Here is an 18,817-nt window from a genome sequence, read left to right as displayed (position 1 = left end):
GGGTGAGAGTTGGTTAACCGTTAAGTGAGTTGACGACATTAAGCTAAAGTATTAAAATGAGACAGCTGTTTCGATGATTAAATAAACGCATTTCCTGTTATTTTGAATACAATTCAGCACTCGCTCCATACAGTCTATCGTTCAAATCAAATCAAACAACAAAGCGGAGAGGTGTGGCCACGGCCGGAGCCAAAATGGCAACGACGGGGCGTCAGTTTCTCACTTCGCACTGATTCAGCTAAGCTAGCTAGCTCAACAAGGAAACTATCGGAGGGAAGGAAATCCGGGGACGGTTGAATTATGGCTGAACTTGATCAACACGAAGGAGAACAGGTATCGTTAGAGCACTTTTTTTCACACAGCTGTTTAGCAAATGTACGCCATTTGGTGAAATCAAAGTCTGTGTCTAACCTAAGGGAACTCTGTTGTGACAGGACATTGAGAAAATTAAGGAGACGAGACAGAGATTCAAGAATGAGTTCCTCCAAGGTAATACAGTTATTCTGGGATAAGCTGACGTTATACTTTCTCCTCGGCCAGTCAGTTACTCGGGCATAAAGTTTTGGTTATTGTCATCTACATACATTTTTAAATATTATAGGTTTAGTGTCCACTTACTGTTGGTTGTCATGTTGAACATTATGACCTAAATGCTTAGATAACTAGCTAAGGTTTAGCTGTACTGCCACATGCAACAGCCGCTCCAGACTAATGCATCCTATTGGTGTGTGGCCTCCAGGTGGGCTTTGTTTCAGTTAAGCACATATTATGGCCAATATTTATTTAATTATTTGTCAGATAACTAACAAGGGGGTCCCTGGTGGGAAGTGAAACTTTGTGCTTGACCTCAATATGAACGTCATGTGATTAAGCATTTGTTTGTTTGTTTTATGTTTACAGATTCAACAGATAAGTATGACTCCAGAGATGTGGAAAGAATTGAAGAGAATGATGGCCTGGTGGAGAGCTACCTGACATGGAGACTTAATGTTGTTGATGATGCCTTGAAGATGATTGATGAAAGTCTCCAGTGGAGAAAAGAATTTGGTGTGAATGGTAAGAAGTCATGCTGTATAGTTTGTGATATAATATGCAGGATTTCTCATCACCTAAAAGTAGATCTGTGTATCCTTTTTGATTCTCGTGCTACTTGAATTTCAAGACCTATACAAAAACAATTATTTTTTGAATTCCTTACTTTGACAAGTATGAACATGTCTTTCTACAAACCCTTTTTAGTTTAACAAAAGAAGACAAACTATCCTATTCGAGAGTAAGTAAATCAGATTAGGAGTTTAACCAGACCTGAAAAGCCAGTTTACAATACTTGAAAGTTTTTCATATCTGGAGCAACGTGCACAAATCACTTGGTACCAGAAAAGTGCTGAAGTTCAATATACAGCCCTACCTATTAGTAGAAATGTTGACATTGCCTGATTTAGATGTTTGCAGATCAATGGTTCTCTTTGTGCTGCTCTGGGATTAATCCAGACAGAATGTCATTGTGTGTTAAACACCACCATGCATAGGCTACCCCAGAGAACAATCCCTACTGTTTCTGTTTTCTTAAGGAATTTCTCCAAATTGCTGTTCAAGTCTCTTTAATGCAGCAAATTCAATTTGTCAAACAGTTGTTTTTAGGAAATTTGATTTACTCAAGACATTAGTAACCACGGGCATCACGGGTTGTTCACCTAGACCATATGTTTTTTTTTTTATTTGTCAATTGAATTTGGGTCAAGTGGTTTGTTTGCTGTAAACTCAAACAGTTTCAGATTTTAGGGAAGCTCATCAGATAAACTGTCAAATTACAGTAAATGAGAGACTTCCTCTGGACTTCCTCTAAAAGTACAGTTGTCCAGTCCTGTTTCACTTACTGTTTGTTTCATACAATTTCAGTTGCTGTATATTAGTTTTGGTCATATTTTGTACTTGTGATTACTTATTTTAAGCAATTGAACAGGATGGCTTTGCAAATGATGAAAAACACTGTCTAATTCAAGACCATGTTTGTTATCAGATAAAAACTGAACGTAAGAATTCAAATAGTCTAAAAAAATGTGTAGGATCCTCACAAGCAGCCATTTGTATCCAATAATAACAAACACCAGTTAATAATGTTACTATGTGTCTGCCTTGTTTTTTCAGATATCACTGAGAGCACCATTCCCAAATGGATGTTTGAGACTGGTGCTGTCTACCTCCACGGCTATGACAAAGAGGGAAACAAGCTCTGTATGTACATGATTTCATTACTTAAACTATACTGTTATACACTTTCATCCTAGTCTTTTTTTAAAATAGCCAGACAACATATCTGTCCCATTAAAAGAGTGTAAACGTAATCAAGAATCTACACAAAAACAAAACTACAGCGACCTAAATTTCAAACCTCTGTTTACTGTGTTTAGTCTGGTTCAAAGTGAAGCTACACGTGAAAGATGCAAAAACGATCCTGGACAAGAAGAAGTATGTTGCCTTCTGGCTGGAGCGCTATGCGAAGAAGGAACCTGGGATGCCGCTTACTGTTGTGTTTGACCTGGCGGACTCCGGTCTCAGCAATATAGTAAGTCCATTATGATGGTGTGTCAAAAAATTAGATTTTTGTAATTATATCACTAACTTATTTTCTTGTAGTTAATATCCTGGTCTTTAAAACAAAACCTATTTTGCATTTATATTCCCTTCCTGTTAAACATGCTGCTTATTACATCTAGAAAAAGATAATTTCTTTGCTGTGCTGCGGCACTGAAATACTGTTGAGTCTCCTCATATTTCTTGCTGTTTGAGCTGGGGTCTTGCAGGGACTGATGCTCTTCAATGGTTTTACTCTTTGGAGATTAATGTAACCTTTAAATCCCGTTGGTCAATTCGAGTGGACTGTATAATCCGCCGACTCACTGTGTCGCAGACGTTAGCTCCCTGATGGAGCTCTCTGTCAGTGACTGTTTTTCACCGGCTACGCTCTCACCTAGAGAAATGACTCAATTAAATACAAATAAACCAACACAAGAAAGACAAAAAGGATAAATAGGACAAATATGAAATGAGTAGATTAGAAGATCAATTTGGAAAACAGCCTTATTGAAGCTTGTTGAACCACAGTATGAGCTGGAGCAGGGCTAGTCAGTATGATCTCATTAAGGCTTTGGAGTGAGTCTCCTGCATAGCAATGAGGCTTCTAGCCAATTATGGAGCCTAGCCAGGGTATAGGGGCTCTATCTATTGATGTATCTGCTGTTTTTCTGATGATTGTAATTAACATAATACAGCAAGATGAACATCTATCCTATTCACCTTTTTGAAAATGAATTTAAAGTGTGGCAAGAAACATTCACATGCATTTGCAGTTTCTACAGAGATTCATGGTATTTTTTTTTTCTGTTAGCCATGATTAGGTTTTCTAGTGGCATCTAAAGTGTTGATAAAATTAATCTGTTTAATTTAGAAGTCCCTTACATATGTGTAGAAAATGCATTACTGTTAATGCAGGGGGGTGATAAAGGTTATTACATCTAGGCAGTGCAGTAAAAAAGTGAACAGCAAGTTATATAACTGTCTATTTTGCAGATTGATTATGTAGTCTAGTTTTAAGACATATATAAAAATAACAAGTCAAACCTCTCTGAGTCCTGGTGTTTGAGTAGGATTGAGTGAGGGATCATTCGGAGGAGCTTGTAATGAATTTTCTGTCTCTGTTAAGTGGGTCACTTCAGATCTAGAGGCTGTAAAGAGTGAACAAACATTCTCCTTATTAAAAATCCATAAAGCGTCTTTGTTTGTTTCCACTTTGTGTTTCAGGACATGGACTTCGTGAAGTACATTATTAATTGCTTCAAAATATATTATCCAAAGTTTTTATGTAAGTAACACGTTTTTATAAGCACAATAAATATTTAAGACATTAATAGTGATTTACATCCACTTACAAGTCAAATTTGGGAATTTCTAACATAACGTTGACAGACAAACTTTTTCCTTTTGTTTCATTTCAGCCAAAATGATCATCGTGGATATGCCTTGGATCATGAATGGTGAGAATGATGCTGTCTTCTCTTAGCAGCTCATGCAATCTTGTATATTTTTATTTCCATCAGTAACATCTTGATCATGATCTGATCCTGACATCTTAAGAATACAACATGTCTCTTCCTTTCAGCGGCATGGAAGATTGTGAAGTCATGGCTGGGTCCAGAGGCAATCAGCAAGCTCAGGTTTACAACCAGAAATGAGGTCCAGACATTCATAGGCCCCGAGTACCTGCCACCTCACATGGGTGGAACGGTATGTTATTATGTAAAATTACAAATTTGCAACGTAGCCTCACATTAACGTATTTCTGTCAGACAGAAAAGATACAGTAGTTACTAGAAATGGTCAGCAATTCAGTAATATTTATCATCGTTTCATCATATATTGTAATGATGTTGTGATGCAAAATTATTTTGTGTGAGCTTTAATCATATTAAAATTACTTAAAGAAAGGAAGTTTTATTTAAAGAAAGTAACGAATAACTTGACTTGTTTATACCACACTAAAATGTCATTTGTATTAATTAAGGAAACTTCAGATTTCAGGTTTGAGTGTGGTGAAAATAATGAATGTGAGAGATGCTCTCCATTCTCATACAAGAAATGTTGATCAGGTTTGTCTGATCACAGTGAAATGTAACTTCATCACTTCAGTGAAATAAACAAAACTAAAACTTAAGTTGATTTAACAGAATCCCCCTTATAGAAGCCATATCACTATATTTATTCATCTGCGAGTCATGAGACTTTGTGTACTTCTTAAAAAACAAACTTCCTTTAAATTGACCATGTACACATTTTAAAACCATACTTGAATTGATATGACTTATCTGGCTGAATTCCAGGACCCATTCAAGTATAGCTACCCTCCTCTTCCCGATGACGACTTCCAAACGCCCATCTGTGACAACGGACCTATCGTTAGCGAGGACGAGACGGAGAGCAAAGAGGGTGAATTGGAGAGCAAAGATACCCTTGAGTCCAGCTTCAACTCTGAGGTAGCAGTAAAGCCCAAAAAGGTACATTTTCTCTCGAGTTTATATCTAGTTGTTGTAAGGCTTTTCAGAATGTACATGTGCTAAAAAATGCGTAATTACTATACCTTTGTATACCACTTCATTTGGCTACATGTGTGCTGTGTAAGACTCTACCTCACAGGTACAGACCACTAGTTTGTTAATCTCATTGTCTGAATATGGATGAATAAGTGAAAATTATAAAGAATAAAATTGGTAAATTAATGTGATTGAAATACTGCTGATGTTGAAACTAATAGTTAGTCGGATCAGTGTTGTTCTGATGTTATTAGCATTCCGTGTGTAACGCGAGCCAAAAGTGATCCAGTCACGATTAATTCTGATGTGACATTTCAGGCAGCGGTGTCCATCTCTTACAGATGTGACACTCTGCTCCTAGTCCAAATAGATGCCTTATGGTCAGAGATTCCTCATGTTTCTTCTTTCAGTCGCTTACTCAAAGTTGAGCCTGAGATTACAGCATGTAATCAGACCGCTCTGTGGAGACAACTGTGAATTAAGTGGCAAGTAATGCCCTGATTTGGTAGACGTTAAGCTCTCGCTCATTGTCTCTGTGAAGGTGACTTCTAATGTCTTTGACTGCAATTAAATCCTGCCAACAAAGCCCGTACATCACAGCCAGCGCACTGCTTCTCTCATCCTCTCAGCTCATCATACAGTCCACAGAGGCAGTCAAGTCTGTTACTTAAGCTCTTCCCTGCTGTAGCTGGATTCCTATTCCCGCCAAACAGCAGCACGCAGCCCCAGTGAAGCACCATCAGTGAGATGCCCCACAGGCTTTAGTTTGAATACTTCCACAGCTGCTGTCAACCTCCCTCTCACTCTGGTGTCACCAAATCGCACCCTGGTTGCAGTTTGGACTGCAGCTTATGTCACAGATTCCACCCACTCCCCACAGGACTGTCCAGCCTTCGCCTCATAATCTATTTAGCTTCTTTTCTAGCAAGCAGCATGCAAAGAAAGCCTGCATGGAAGGAGATGGAGGGTATTAAGAGGGTCATCTCAGGGGTTGTCTGGTTCCAGGAAATGCCTGTTTAAGACTTAGAGAAAGTTGTATATTTACATCATGTTGATACCTGTTGTTTTCAGCCTTGGCTATTTATTGTGTTTGCTTTGGTTTTATTTAGTGCTTCAGCTGTTATTAACAGATGTTTTGATGTTTTGCTGTCAGGAAGCAGCACACTTGGGGTTAATGTACATTTGATGCGAGGACTAGGACATAACTATCCTGTATTTTACATAGAGCTGCAACACTTAGTTGAGCAACAGAAAATGAATCACCAACTATTTTGATTATCAAATTTTCTGGTTTCCTTAGTCCTCTATGATGGTAAACTGAATATCTTTGGGTTATGAACTGTTGGCCAGGACAAATCAAGACATTTTAAGTTGCATCCTGGGTTTTGGGAAACCATGATCAACAATTTTCACCATTTTCTGACATTTTAGAAACCAAACGATTAATTGAGAAAATAATCGCCAGATTAACTGATACTTAAAATAAGGTGCAGCTCTAATTTTACAGTAGCTGGGTTTTTGTAGCCCGCTGCCTATATCGCACACCGCCTTTAAATGTCTAGCCCAGCGGTGCTGCGTCACCCAAAGTTTATCCCATGAGCCTGCTAAGCCTAAACAAACAAACAGTACCCCCATTGTTAATGAATACCATATTGGTCATGCACAACAGATTTAGATTTACAAAGCAGAGATATGCAAATCAGTCAGTTGTTAGCCTCAATAATCTACAGCAGCAAGTGTGAAGTATGTTGCTTTTTCTTAACTGTAACAAATGAGCATGGAATCAGCTTGCACTCTTTCTGGCATATTTTTTTGGGTCAGAGTGGGTTGTACTTGCCTTGCATAACCCCAGAGAAAAGGTGTGGAGATCACCATTAATGCATCTTTGACTCCCATTTCATCACCAGACGCTTAACCCTATAGCTGTACTATAACGAGCACTAAAGCCCTCCGAGGTGTCAGACTGGATATCAAAGCGTTTCAGTCAACTCTGTGGGAAAAGAAGAAGATACTTTTTCAAGTTAGCCTCAGAAAACTACAGTTACACAACCACTTTGCAGTAACACCGCACACACAGTTAGAATGTCATAATAGAAGTTTATGAAATATGTTTGACACCAAACAATGGTCTCAAGGACTTCAGAATAGTAGTTTAAAAGTTTATTCCAACTCCAGTTTGTGAGTCAGGAAACTCTATTTAAAATGTGCAATTATGATTGTGCTTCTGACTTTTAATACTGCAATTTGTTAAAGGTTAGATACCACTTATATTATCATATTATAAACGTATATGAGGTCTAGAAAATTTACAAGTCTGGAAATTTTACAAATCCCACCCTTTGGCCAAAAGCCTGTTATTCATTTACAGCTTCAGTGTTATCTAGTATAAATCTAAAACAATTAAAAGATAAGACCACCTGCATATCCAACCCATGGTCTTAAGAGGAAATTACTGTTAATACAGTACAGTATCTGAAACAAACACAATATAATGAAAGGCAAGGTTGAGTACTTGCAGTCTCCTAGTTCGATGAGAGGAGAGCAGTGATTAGAGGAGAGAGTTTAAGAAGAAGTTGTAATTGTTATAACAGGTTAATTATCTGTGTCTACTGTCTCTTGATACATTTTCAAATCTCCAGCAGCCCTGCTTGCATACAGTGATGAGATAGACCTTATCTCTGGTTGTCGTAGCCTCTGCTGTGATTAAACCTGTGGCACTGCGTTAACACCAGCCTGCTGGCACTTCAAGCTCGTCTGAATGCATTCACAGTGCTTATGCTGAGCTCTCTTCAGAACCATCTTGTCTGAATAAATAAGGGGCTCCCCCATCACCACCATCACCACCCGTCTCCACCTGAATTGTTCTGGGTCCCAGGCAGCACTGCGCTGATGACTTGATGGCTTCAGAAGCTAATTGCCTTTCTCTCTGTTTTGAAACAAGGGCTGGAGGTGGTAAGGCAGTGTAGGATCACACCCACACAAGGAGCTCAGAGTCCGGAAGATTTCTTCAGGCTGGAAAGGCAGGTGTACTCACGTGACTCGAATTATTGTGAGCACACCTTCCTCACAGCCGACCGATGTCGTCACTGGCCCTCGACATGCTCATCCTTAGTCCTGTCCTGGACCCTCACATTTCAATTTGACCCTCTAAATTGTATTGCACTGTTAAGAACTACAACATTTCTGACTTTGTCATCAAGGGATGAAGGCTAAACGATTGGTAGCCTTCCTTTTGCACAACATCATGTAAACACTCAACCAAGTGAGACACTCATTTCAAAGTATAATCTGCTCAACAGAAAGAACATTTCACATCGTTTGTATCTTCTAACCCCAGATTAAAGACTAACAAGTTAATTACTGTTATGTTACAGTAGACAAAGTTGCTAACCCTCAGCACTAAATCTTTAACTCTGCCTGTCTTTGAGGCAAATTGTTAACAAAAGCCCTCTGTGCCTTATCCGTCTAACACTATCTAGCACCAGGCCTGTGACTCTGGCGAGTGTTTAATCTAGTAGAGAATCTTGCTTTGTACCTTTCTTAATATGTGCTTTATAATCAATAGACACTCCACGTTATGAACATTTCACTAATCTTTCAGTTTAGGATGATGTTCTCTAATTTTAAATGTCTTTTATCATGGTCTGTTTTATTGCTGTGTAAATTATTGTTTTAATTTGTTTCTGTTTACAAGAATTCATTTCTCAAAAGAAATCACCATTTATTTTGTTCTTTGTAAATCGACTGAAATTTTGTATTACTTTTACAGATATGGCAAGATGCTGATGATATTCTCACTAAAACATTGTACTTTTAATTCTAACATCTGTATAAAACAACCCATAATTTCAAAGTTTAATTTTTTCTACTCACATCATTACCTAATTGTGTTAAGATTGCTCTTTAAAATGATGAATAAATGGAGATATTTCATCAGCAGCTGATCATCTCTTGACGTCTTCATTGTGGCACTTGCATGAGTCAGCCATTAAGTTAAAGATGACATTTCATTGCTTATCACAGCAAATGAAACACTCCCCAACCCTCCCCCTCCACCCCCCTGATTCACAAGTGTTCCCATCACATGCAGAGTCTGCTTACCTTTACCCCTGCCCTCCCTCCACTCCTCCCACAATGTGTTCACTCTCCCATCTGTTTTACATAAAAATGTTTTGCCAGCAACATGTTGAAAAGCCCAGTGCAACAGTTTCCCCAACTCACCTACATCTGTAATGTCCAGCACTCGTGCAAATATTTCACAATGTCTGTCAGCATGATCTAGTGGTTTGTCTGAGGACGTTTTGGGTCAAAGTTTGTGGGTGTTTTTGCTGAAGTGAAAGTTTCCATTTGTGAGTGATACAATGACTTCTGGCCTGGATGAACTACTTACGTTCAAGGTTCTTTGTTTTTTTTTAAAGTCACGAGGTTGTGGGTTGTTTTGGTTCGGCATTATGAAATGGACACGCTGCTTGTTGTTCCTCTGGAGACCAATAGGAACAAGGGTCACGAGTCATCATGGGGGGTGTTCTCAGTAAAAGAAAAATTACATTTTCCAAGAAAGATTCTATTTGGATAACAACGCTTCACCATTATTTCACAAGAACCATTTATTAATCATTACAGATGACTGTCAGGACCTTCATTAAATGATAGCCTGCCTCGTATGAAGGGCAAAGGTCAAACATTGCATTTTTAAAGAAGGAAGCAGATAAGGGTCACATGATTACGTTATCACTATTCTGAGTCTCTTTTCTAATTAAGTGGGCTTTGTTGTTTCAGGTGAATTTCCTGGAAGACAGTTTGAGGGCAGAGGACAATGATAAAGGAGACACATGCACCAGAACCAAAGGAGCCAGGAAGCCACTGACCACCTTCAAAGGCCCTCTGCTGGATGTTAGGTACACATCCACTCACCCTTCTCCATCTTGTCATCGGGCTACATGCCTTTACTCCAGTGAGAAAGGAAAAAATGACACTGAAACTCATAAGTTCCCAAAAAGTGTATTGATGCCACATTTCATACAGAATATATTGACTACAGTCCTTTCTTTAGGACAGTATGTGTATTTTTAAGTGCATTGCACAAGTACGAGATTAAATTGGCAACTTCCGTATTGATGCTGTAAATAACAATAAATAAGGTAAAAATAGAACAACAAATAAGATAAAATAGCAATAAAGTGGCAATAAAGTGATGAACAGTGACCATCAGCAGTAAGTAGTACAACAACAGAATCCACACAGTACGGAAAAGTAGCAGTTAAGTAACAAACACAGTAATGCTTAGCAACATGGTAAGTTGTTTGGGGATAAGGGGTGTTGTTTTGTATAATGCAATCTCCTAATTGTAGGCGGAGCTGTCCTTTTTTGTCATTGCCTGATGAAGACCTTGTAGCTCAAAGCGTTGCATCAGTAAATGTTCTGGGAGCTTGCATATTTCAGTGTACACACAACCTTTCCTTTTCCTTTATAAGCCGTTTGTAGCCATGCTAGCGGCGTGGCTCAAAGGATTCCAATATTGATCAATCCATCACTATTAGATGGTTTGCAATGAAATTTTGTACACACATTTATGATACCCAGAGGATGAATTGTAATAGCTTTTGTGATCCTCAGACTTTACCTCTAGCACTGCCAGCAGGTTGACATTTTTGGCTTTTAGTGAAATATCTCAATAACTGTTGGCAGGATTGCCATGAAATATGGTACATATGTTCATGGTGGCTGGAAGATAAATCCCACAGACTATTGTGATTCTCTGATATATTTTAGCACCATGAGCAGGTCAAAATTGTCACTTATCCAGTGTCTCAACATCTACAAAATGGATTGGCACAAACTTTTCTTTTTCAAACTTTTTTTTGTCATTAAATTGTCCATTTAAAGACATTTATGTCCCCCTCAGGATGAATTGGTAATTACTTTAAGACCCCCTACAAACAGGTTTTTAAGATATATAGAAAATATTTTGAATAATTTGTCTGGTTTTTCCATAAAAAAGTTCAATTTGCTGGTTAGAAGTTCTACTAATGTCACACTCCTTCTCTCTCATTGAGAAATCCAGAATCTATCAATGTGCAATATTGTTCATTTCAAAAGTTTTACTGCTAGACACAAGATGTTTCCTAATTCAGAGAAACTTTCCCCTTCAGCAGATGAATGTGGAAACAGTCTTCAAGTGTTAAACTCTGCACATACATTCTGCTCAGTGAAGGTCAAACATCACAGTGAAGCAACAATGAACTAAACGCATTTATCAGCCTTACTTTGTATTTAGTGCTAATTAGCATATTTAAACATGCTAACACACTAAACTAACATGGTGAAAATGCTAAACATCATATCTGTTTAACATCAGCATATTAGCATGTTGACGTTAGCATTTAGCTCAAAGCACTGTGCCTTAGTACAGCCTCACTGAGCCGCTAACATTGCTGCACCTGCGCCCAGGTGGGGTTGGACGTGCACACACTACACACCTTTTTTGCACTGCAGTTAGAACATATTGCTGTTTGGGAGACAGGAGGGCTTAAAGCCTGGGACGTCACCCGCTAATCAAAGGATGGCTGGTTTAATGCCCTCATCTGTCTTCTGCTTCTAAAATTTCTGCCTTGTCCCTTCGAGCAAGGCACCTCAGAGTGTGTTTCTGGTGCTGCACTGTGGCTGACTTTACACTCTTCCTCTTCTGAATAAATGTATGCGTATTGACGAGCTATTGGCAATAACACGCGTTTTAATTGCCTTGTACATATTGACAAAAATGTTCTCTCTACATATGGGCTCAAAGACATTATTGATGTGTTTGTACCTTTTCTAGCTCTGGTCACACGTGAGCAGGGATTAAGGATGCTGCCAATCAATTGTTCATGGAATAGAAATGAGTTGGTGTTGTTAATTATTAACAGTTTTACAGTAATCACGAGAGACACCGTGGCCATAGATCGATTCATCTTTAAGAAAGAAGCACTCATTGCACACATTGTCAAGCGCATCAAATGTTTCAAAGAAGCATTTGCTGAATTTCAAAAGGTGTCGACTTCAAAACAGGTGCAGCGCAAAGGACTACTGCAACCTCACAATTATTTGGTTAGGTTTGGAATAAATTTCTAGCCGTGCATGCCCATACTGTATGATATTACTCCTCATTTTCATGAATAATGTCCGTTGAGGTCTGTTTTTTCCAGCTTTGATGTGAGGATTTTGACAGCTCAGGGCTATGAATTGTAGTGATAAACAGATTTAAATGAGCCTTAAATGCAATTATGTTTCTGAGCTGTGGTAGCCTTAATTCGAGACTGGGGGCTTTAGAAGAGAGTAGGGGGCTTTGATCTTGTGTTTGCCAAAGGTTTCTAGAGCCCGGAGACTCGCTCTGAACTCAAGTGAGCGCCAGACTCCACAGCTGTTTTTACTGGGGAAGAGAACACACAAGGACATGAAAAAGAAAAAAAATATATACTTTATTTGTTCTTAGCAGTTCTAGTCCATGAAACACAGCCAAGCTGCATCAGTGAGAAGCTTTATACATACTAGGCAGATATTATAATCCATTTGCTACATTCGTCTCGGCAAAGTTAAAGTCCCCGGTGCAATAAGTGCTTACTTTTCACTGAGGCTGAATTCATCAAATCACAAGCTGTTTTATGTGTCTAAGTTACACTAAAAACTGGGAGCACACCAACAAGAGACATCAACGAATGAAGCAAAATGACTCATTCGGAATCTTAGGACACAGATTTCACAGCTTTGATGTGCGATCAGAGCTCTTTCCTGTATAAACCCCCGATAACAATACAATGTTGCTCCTCATGTTTCCTGTAAAGGCTCCTCAGAGATGTGGCTGCCCATGCCAACAGAAGGCTTGAGAGTGAGCCATGTGAGTCAAGAATAAGCAACATATCAAAGGCTATGAGAAAAGAAATGTTGTCAAGAGCTGTGAAAGAATTTTGAAATCTTGAAGGAATCTCTTTAAAGATTATGCAAACAGAACGTTAATCCTGCTTGTGCCAAGGTCGGATTATCACCCGCCCCTAAACCTTCAGAGGCCCATTTTCATTGTGGGTCATCTGGCTTGTGATACTATGATTAATTTCAAATACTGTATGTGTGGTAATATACTGAAACAGCTGGAATGATAAGGGATGGATGGTCCCTGCACTATTATCTGTCTTTACTACCTGTCTCTTAGAGGGTCCCTATGTCTAAACTGCCACTTTTCATTCTCCTAAATAAATTTGTCTTAAAACAAATGACCACAAACAGGTGGTCTGTAGAGGTTGGGGCCCCCTAGAGGGTTAATCCAGCAATGGCTAGCACTTTTATTGATGATTTTGATTCTATATTAATATAAACACAATTGACAGAAATCTAGTGCTTGAAAGTATTCCTGTGGGGGGTTTTTTGTCTGCAAAATATTGCTAATATCAATATTATTCTTGAGGTAAGCAATAGTTCTTGAATAATCATAAAAGATAAACATGAAGGCACATGAAGCGTAGCAGCCCAATCTGTATCGATAAGAGACATAAGAGAGAAACAAAAAAGGCATGCTGTGAAGCAAATGGGAAGTCCTGTCTGTATCTAGTCAGTGGTATCTGTAGTGGAGTGACCAATTTGTGATGTTTTTTTTTTTTTTTTTTTTTTGCTTTCTCCCACTAGCCCTGCAGAGGAGCTCAGTTTTGGTTCTGGAGAGATGGAGAAGAAAAGTCTCATTATCCTCAGCAATGTGACCAAAAATCAAGTGGCCTTTAAGGTGAGTGTGAAGGCTCTCGTGTGCGTGCGTGTGTATGCGCTGTTTTTACGTTGCTACAGTGAATTAATGCTATAATGTTTAGATCCAATTGATTCATCTGCTGGTCGATCAACAGAAAACTAACAATTTTGACAAGCGATTATTAGTCAATGAAGTCAAGTTTCTAAAATGTGAGGATTTGCTGCTTCTCTCTTTAAATCGTTTCGAAGTGGGTATGTTTTGGTTTGTTTCTCCACAGGTACGAACCACAGCACCTGAGAAGTACAGAGTGAAGCCCAGTAGCAGCTGCTGTGAAGCGGGAGCCTCTGTGGATATAGTGGTGTCCTTACATGGAGGTACGGCACTTAAGCTCTGCACTCCGCTCACAGCAGATGTTTTCAAATGCTGAACTTCAGAATAATCAAACGGTCCAGTCTATTACCTTCCCAAAGTGCCCGACAGCCACTTTTCTTTGCTGGACATGCATATTTCAAGAGTGATAAAAGAATCATCTTCCCAAAACAGACCGTCAAGACATCTGGCAGTGCTGCTTGAGTGAAAACATTTTGTGGCCTTCAAGCACTGAAATGTCAGCTGTAGGTTATGATGTGCGCATAGCTCAGAAGAATCAGCGCTACCTATTTCAGGGTTGCTTTTTTCTAGCTTTTATGTTGTGTTTTTTTCTAATACTGTGTTTGCCTAGCAAGTTTCTTTTAAACATAGCCCCACTGGTTGTGTTTCTGACCAAAGTCTACCTTCAAGGCTGCTTTGGTTTTGTTTTTGAAATAGCAATTTTTTCATATTTTCTGAAAAAGTCAAACCCTTCCCTTTCATGTTTTTTTAATGTAATGGGGTTCAAAGATATTCAAAGCAATACTTTCTTACAAAAGTGTGGATATCTTTTGAGGATTTAAGATGTATAAACAGCATTTTTGTCCTCGTAGCATTACTTGAGGTGAGATTTTTGGTTTAGTGTTGCTCTTGATGGTTTTGTGCAGGTTCTCAGGCCTCCCCACAGGACAGATTTTTGGTCATGGCTGCTGAGATGGACAATGTTGGATCACAAGAACTTGCACAGTTCTGGAAAGAAGTACCGAAAACCAAGATCATGGAACACAGGTACGCATCTGTGCTCCTTATTTATCCATGTCAGTAAAACACACGACAGACTCAATACAACAGTCTCTTGATCCTGTTGATCGCCTGTTGCCACACAGTTCTCATTACAGTTGAGACAGTGACTTTGTAGGCTGCGTATTATCCTGCTGGCCTCCGCTCATTAGATTGTGTCTTCCCCACAGATTGCGCTGTCATGTGTTGGAGGGCGTTAAGTCAACAGTGAATTCTCTCAGGGACAGCCCTGTGGAGACAGGAAGCAGCGGGCAGCAAGAATTAAACACAGCGGTAAGGTCTGGTGGGAGAGAAGCCTGAGATACTTTTGACTACATTATAGTTCTTCATCAGTTCATCAGTTGTATTAAAACGCATTATGCTCAACATTTACTGTATGAATGTGACAGGTGTTGTTAGTTGCTTGTGTGATCTGTAAAATTTGAAATGCACCAAAACAATTGGCCCTGTTTTGTATTCTTCTTTGCATATTCCAAAGATATGCACCCAGGCAGCAGATGATAACTTAATTTTCAAATTAGTAAGTATAAAGTGTATGTTGAATGTAGGTTTACTAGATAGTATTTCTAACTTCTAAGTCTTGTATAGCACTTAGTCAATCAACCACCTAGGCTGTTACATTTTTTAAGGAATAGTTTGACATTTTGGGAAATACTTACTTGCCTTCTTGCAGAGTTAAAAGAGAAGATTGATACCTCTCATGCCTCTGTGTTAGGTGTGCAGCTGGAGCCAGTAGACGTTTAGCCTAGCTTTCATAAAGACTGAAAGCAAGGTGAAACAGCTCTCCGTTCTCTGTCCAGAGTTCAAATCTACATCTATCTATCCCATATCCCATTTGTTTTATACTTACACAAAAAGAAATGTAGGAACAATTTATGCTTTTAGAGGTGCTGTAACAATTTCTTGACTAACAATGGTTTATCCGCCCGCTCAACACTTTTGTTTAGCATCTCTACTGGTTGCCTGGTAACCTCACAGTGAGGATAAGACTCTGGGAAGTCACTGCACTCAACTGTTATTTACAAGGAAATTTACAATATGAGCTGTTGGTGAGCACATTTTGGAGTAAATTTGGAGCTTTTAGTCTTTATGCTAAGCTAAGCCAATGGTCTCTCTGATCCAGCTTCATGCTTAAAGCTCAGACATTAGAGTGGTATTAATTTTCTCATTTGAAGGCATCAGTGTGCTCCAACTGAAGTGCTTGACGGATGGTCAAGCAGCTTCTGAAACCCCCTCCATCCACACCTGTCTGACATTGGAAAAGAGGAGGCTGCAAACTTTCTGAACCTCTTTACGCAGGTGGCCAGATGAGTGTGTGTCCCAAAATGCAAAACTGTTCCAAATTCACTCTTGTGACCTGTAATAGCCTGTAATAGCCTGTAATAGCCTGTAATAGCCTGTAATAGCCTGACTTGTTTAGGGCTTTGGATTGATAAGAAAAGAATCAGTCAGTGAACCAGTTTTTATCCCACCAGCTCATGCGGGTGATGGCCTGCAACTCGCGCCTGGAGCAGAAGCTGAATACGTGTCTGTGGGTGCAGAAGGTTCTCATTGTGTTGGTGCTGGTGCTGGTGGTGCTGAACCTGCTTTGTCTGTACCTGCTGGGTACGGCCCAGCGGCCATCTTGACCGCCGCACCCTCCGCCTGCATCTGTCCACCACAGACACACAGACGGTTCCAGCGGGGTCACAGTTGACCGCCTGACGGACGGTCGTCCTCAGCTCGCAGATGAAACCAGAGCAGACCTTCGCCTCTCCTCTCCTCTCCTCTCCTCTCCTCTCCTCTCCTCTCCTCTCCTCTCCTCTCCCCTCCCCCACCCTCCCCACAGACTGTCGTCATGGAGAGGAAGAGCGCTGACTTATGAGATGTTGTGGAGTTAATATACAGAGATTGTACTTGTCTCTTTTCAGGCCCTTGAGAGTTAACATAACAAAGACACTTTTAACAATATGGCAGTCAATCATTAATGTATTTTTTTAAACTGATCATGAAAAAGTAAACATGTATTTATTGCAGAAGTCACAATATGTAGGAAAGATTAGCTATTTTTGTGATTATAATGTGCAATTTTTTATATTGTATAATTCTACAGCATATAAAAAATAAACACTTTGTCAACAGATTGCATTTTGTTGGATATTATACTTTTCTTACTGTATGTTCGGGTTTTTACTCAAACTTTGAGAAGAGACTAAACATCAGCATCCATACCCTACATGTAAATGTTACAGCCACTCACTATTCACACTCTTTAATAAGCCCTCATTAGTACACAGGTGTCTAATTGAAAACATTGCAGTGTATGACCTCACTAAACCTTTCCACTCTAAAACCAAGGAGCCACAAGAGATCTCTGTCTCCACTATCTCTTCTATTTGTTTTAATTACCCCGAACACTGCAAACTAAAAATACCAAAGCAATTACTGCTGAGAACAAGGACATGGCACTTGCAGCTTAGTGTGAAGCACTGATATCTATAACAAGATCCAGCTCAGAGCAATCAAGACGTGAGTCGCCGCACAAGGAATGATTACAATTTGGTTATTCGATGTGTGCGTATATAAGGGTTGTCTGGCATCAACACTTCCAGTTTGTTTGCAGTCGTTGGTGGCTGCTCGCATTCAAGGGATGATTGGAATGATTCAAGCAATAACGAGTAAATTAATCCCGCCTTGATTATAAACAATAGGTTGTTTTGGGCACCACAACATGTTTATTCTCTGAAGATCGCATCATATCGCATGTTTTTAGTGGCGACTCTCCACTTCATATGGCTCCTTCTCCTCTTCTTGCCACGCAATCGAAAAACTTCTGTTAGTAGCTGTTTGTAAAAGGAATTGAATAGTTTTAAGTGAGCGTGTGCGCCGGATGTAAAACTTGCATTATGTTTTTCACTTTAACCCTCAGTGAGATATGCATTAGCTATTTGGGAAGTACAGTAAGTGCCTATGCGCTGAAAAAAGGATGGAGGTTAATGGAGTGTTTGCCACTAGAGAATAAAAGTAAAAGCTTTGGTATCACATATAGGTGGGTTGGTTTTTAAGTGCATCTGAGTGCCACACAGTACCTGACTGAATAAGGAAAGTCGTTCAGGAGATACACTGTACTGCACAACAGCAAAATAGACCACCACTACCAGTAATGCCACAATGACTCAAGTTTGAATGGTCATGTGACAGCGATTCCCAGACAGACTCATCTCACCTGATTGTCTAGATGTCAGTAATTACAGGCAGTGGATACTGTATGTCTTTCCTGGCAGCTTTAGAAGTCACAAGCTCCTCCACAGTATTGATTTAACATTAAACGCCAGTTAAATCGAAACCCGGTTCAACGTGTGGCTGACCCCGGGCGTTCATGCGAGATTTGAGGGGACGATGATTTAGTTTAAGTGGCAAATTGGGACACAATGGGAATCGATGGAAAGTTAATGAGTGCTGCTTTTAACTAGACAGGTGCAAGTGGGTTGGGCAACTGTTGCTTTTATCACTGTGGTGGGGAGGATGATGATGTTCTCACACTGCCACACGCTGCCCCTTTTCATCATCTCTTTAAATGATCTGTTGGAATCGAGGGCTGAGCAGTAATACACAGTTGTGGAAGTGAAAGTATACGGCAATGTGAAAATACTTCATTACTGCATTCAAAATCTGACAAAATCCTAAAAGTATTATCAGCTGAATATACTGACAGTATTAAAAGTAAAAGTACTCCTGGTCCCTGTGCTGATGTTTTACCACATGAATGACAGTATTAGTCATTAGTTAACAGCCTACAGATGCAACATTATGTAAGCGTCATTGTAGTAGAAAATCATTAAAAAAGTGGAATACATTCATTTTTCTTTAATATTTGCTGTTTTATGAAATG

General features: G+C 39.4%; 1 protein-coding gene across 1 annotated transcript; it reads left to right on the top strand.

The window, feature by feature from the left end:
* Positions 1-194: 194 nt before the first annotated feature.
* On the top strand, positions 195-17,069 carry mospd2 (motile sperm domain containing 2). Its single transcript, XM_044365336.1, has 15 exons — positions 195-333; positions 435-489; positions 901-1,056; positions 2,149-2,235; positions 2,412-2,566; positions 3,802-3,862; positions 3,996-4,034; positions 4,160-4,284; positions 4,878-5,051; positions 9,867-9,985; positions 13,743-13,836; positions 14,075-14,171; positions 14,814-14,934; positions 15,117-15,219; positions 16,422-17,069. Exons 1-15 carry the CDS (start codon positions 301-303, stop codon positions 16,572-16,574), a joined length of 1,572 nt encoding a protein of 523 aa, XP_044221271.1. The 5' UTR covers positions 195-300; the 3' UTR covers positions 16,575-17,069.
* Positions 17,070-18,817: the final 1,748 nt, after the last annotated feature.

The sequence above is a fragment of the Thunnus albacares genome, chromosome 11 (assembly GCF_914725855.1).
Source record: "Thunnus albacares chromosome 11, fThuAlb1.1, whole genome shotgun sequence".
In the NCBI taxonomy this organism is placed as follows: domain Eukaryota; kingdom Metazoa; phylum Chordata; class Actinopteri; order Scombriformes; family Scombridae; genus Thunnus; species Thunnus albacares.
This window is presented reverse-complemented; position numbering and strand designations above follow the sequence as displayed.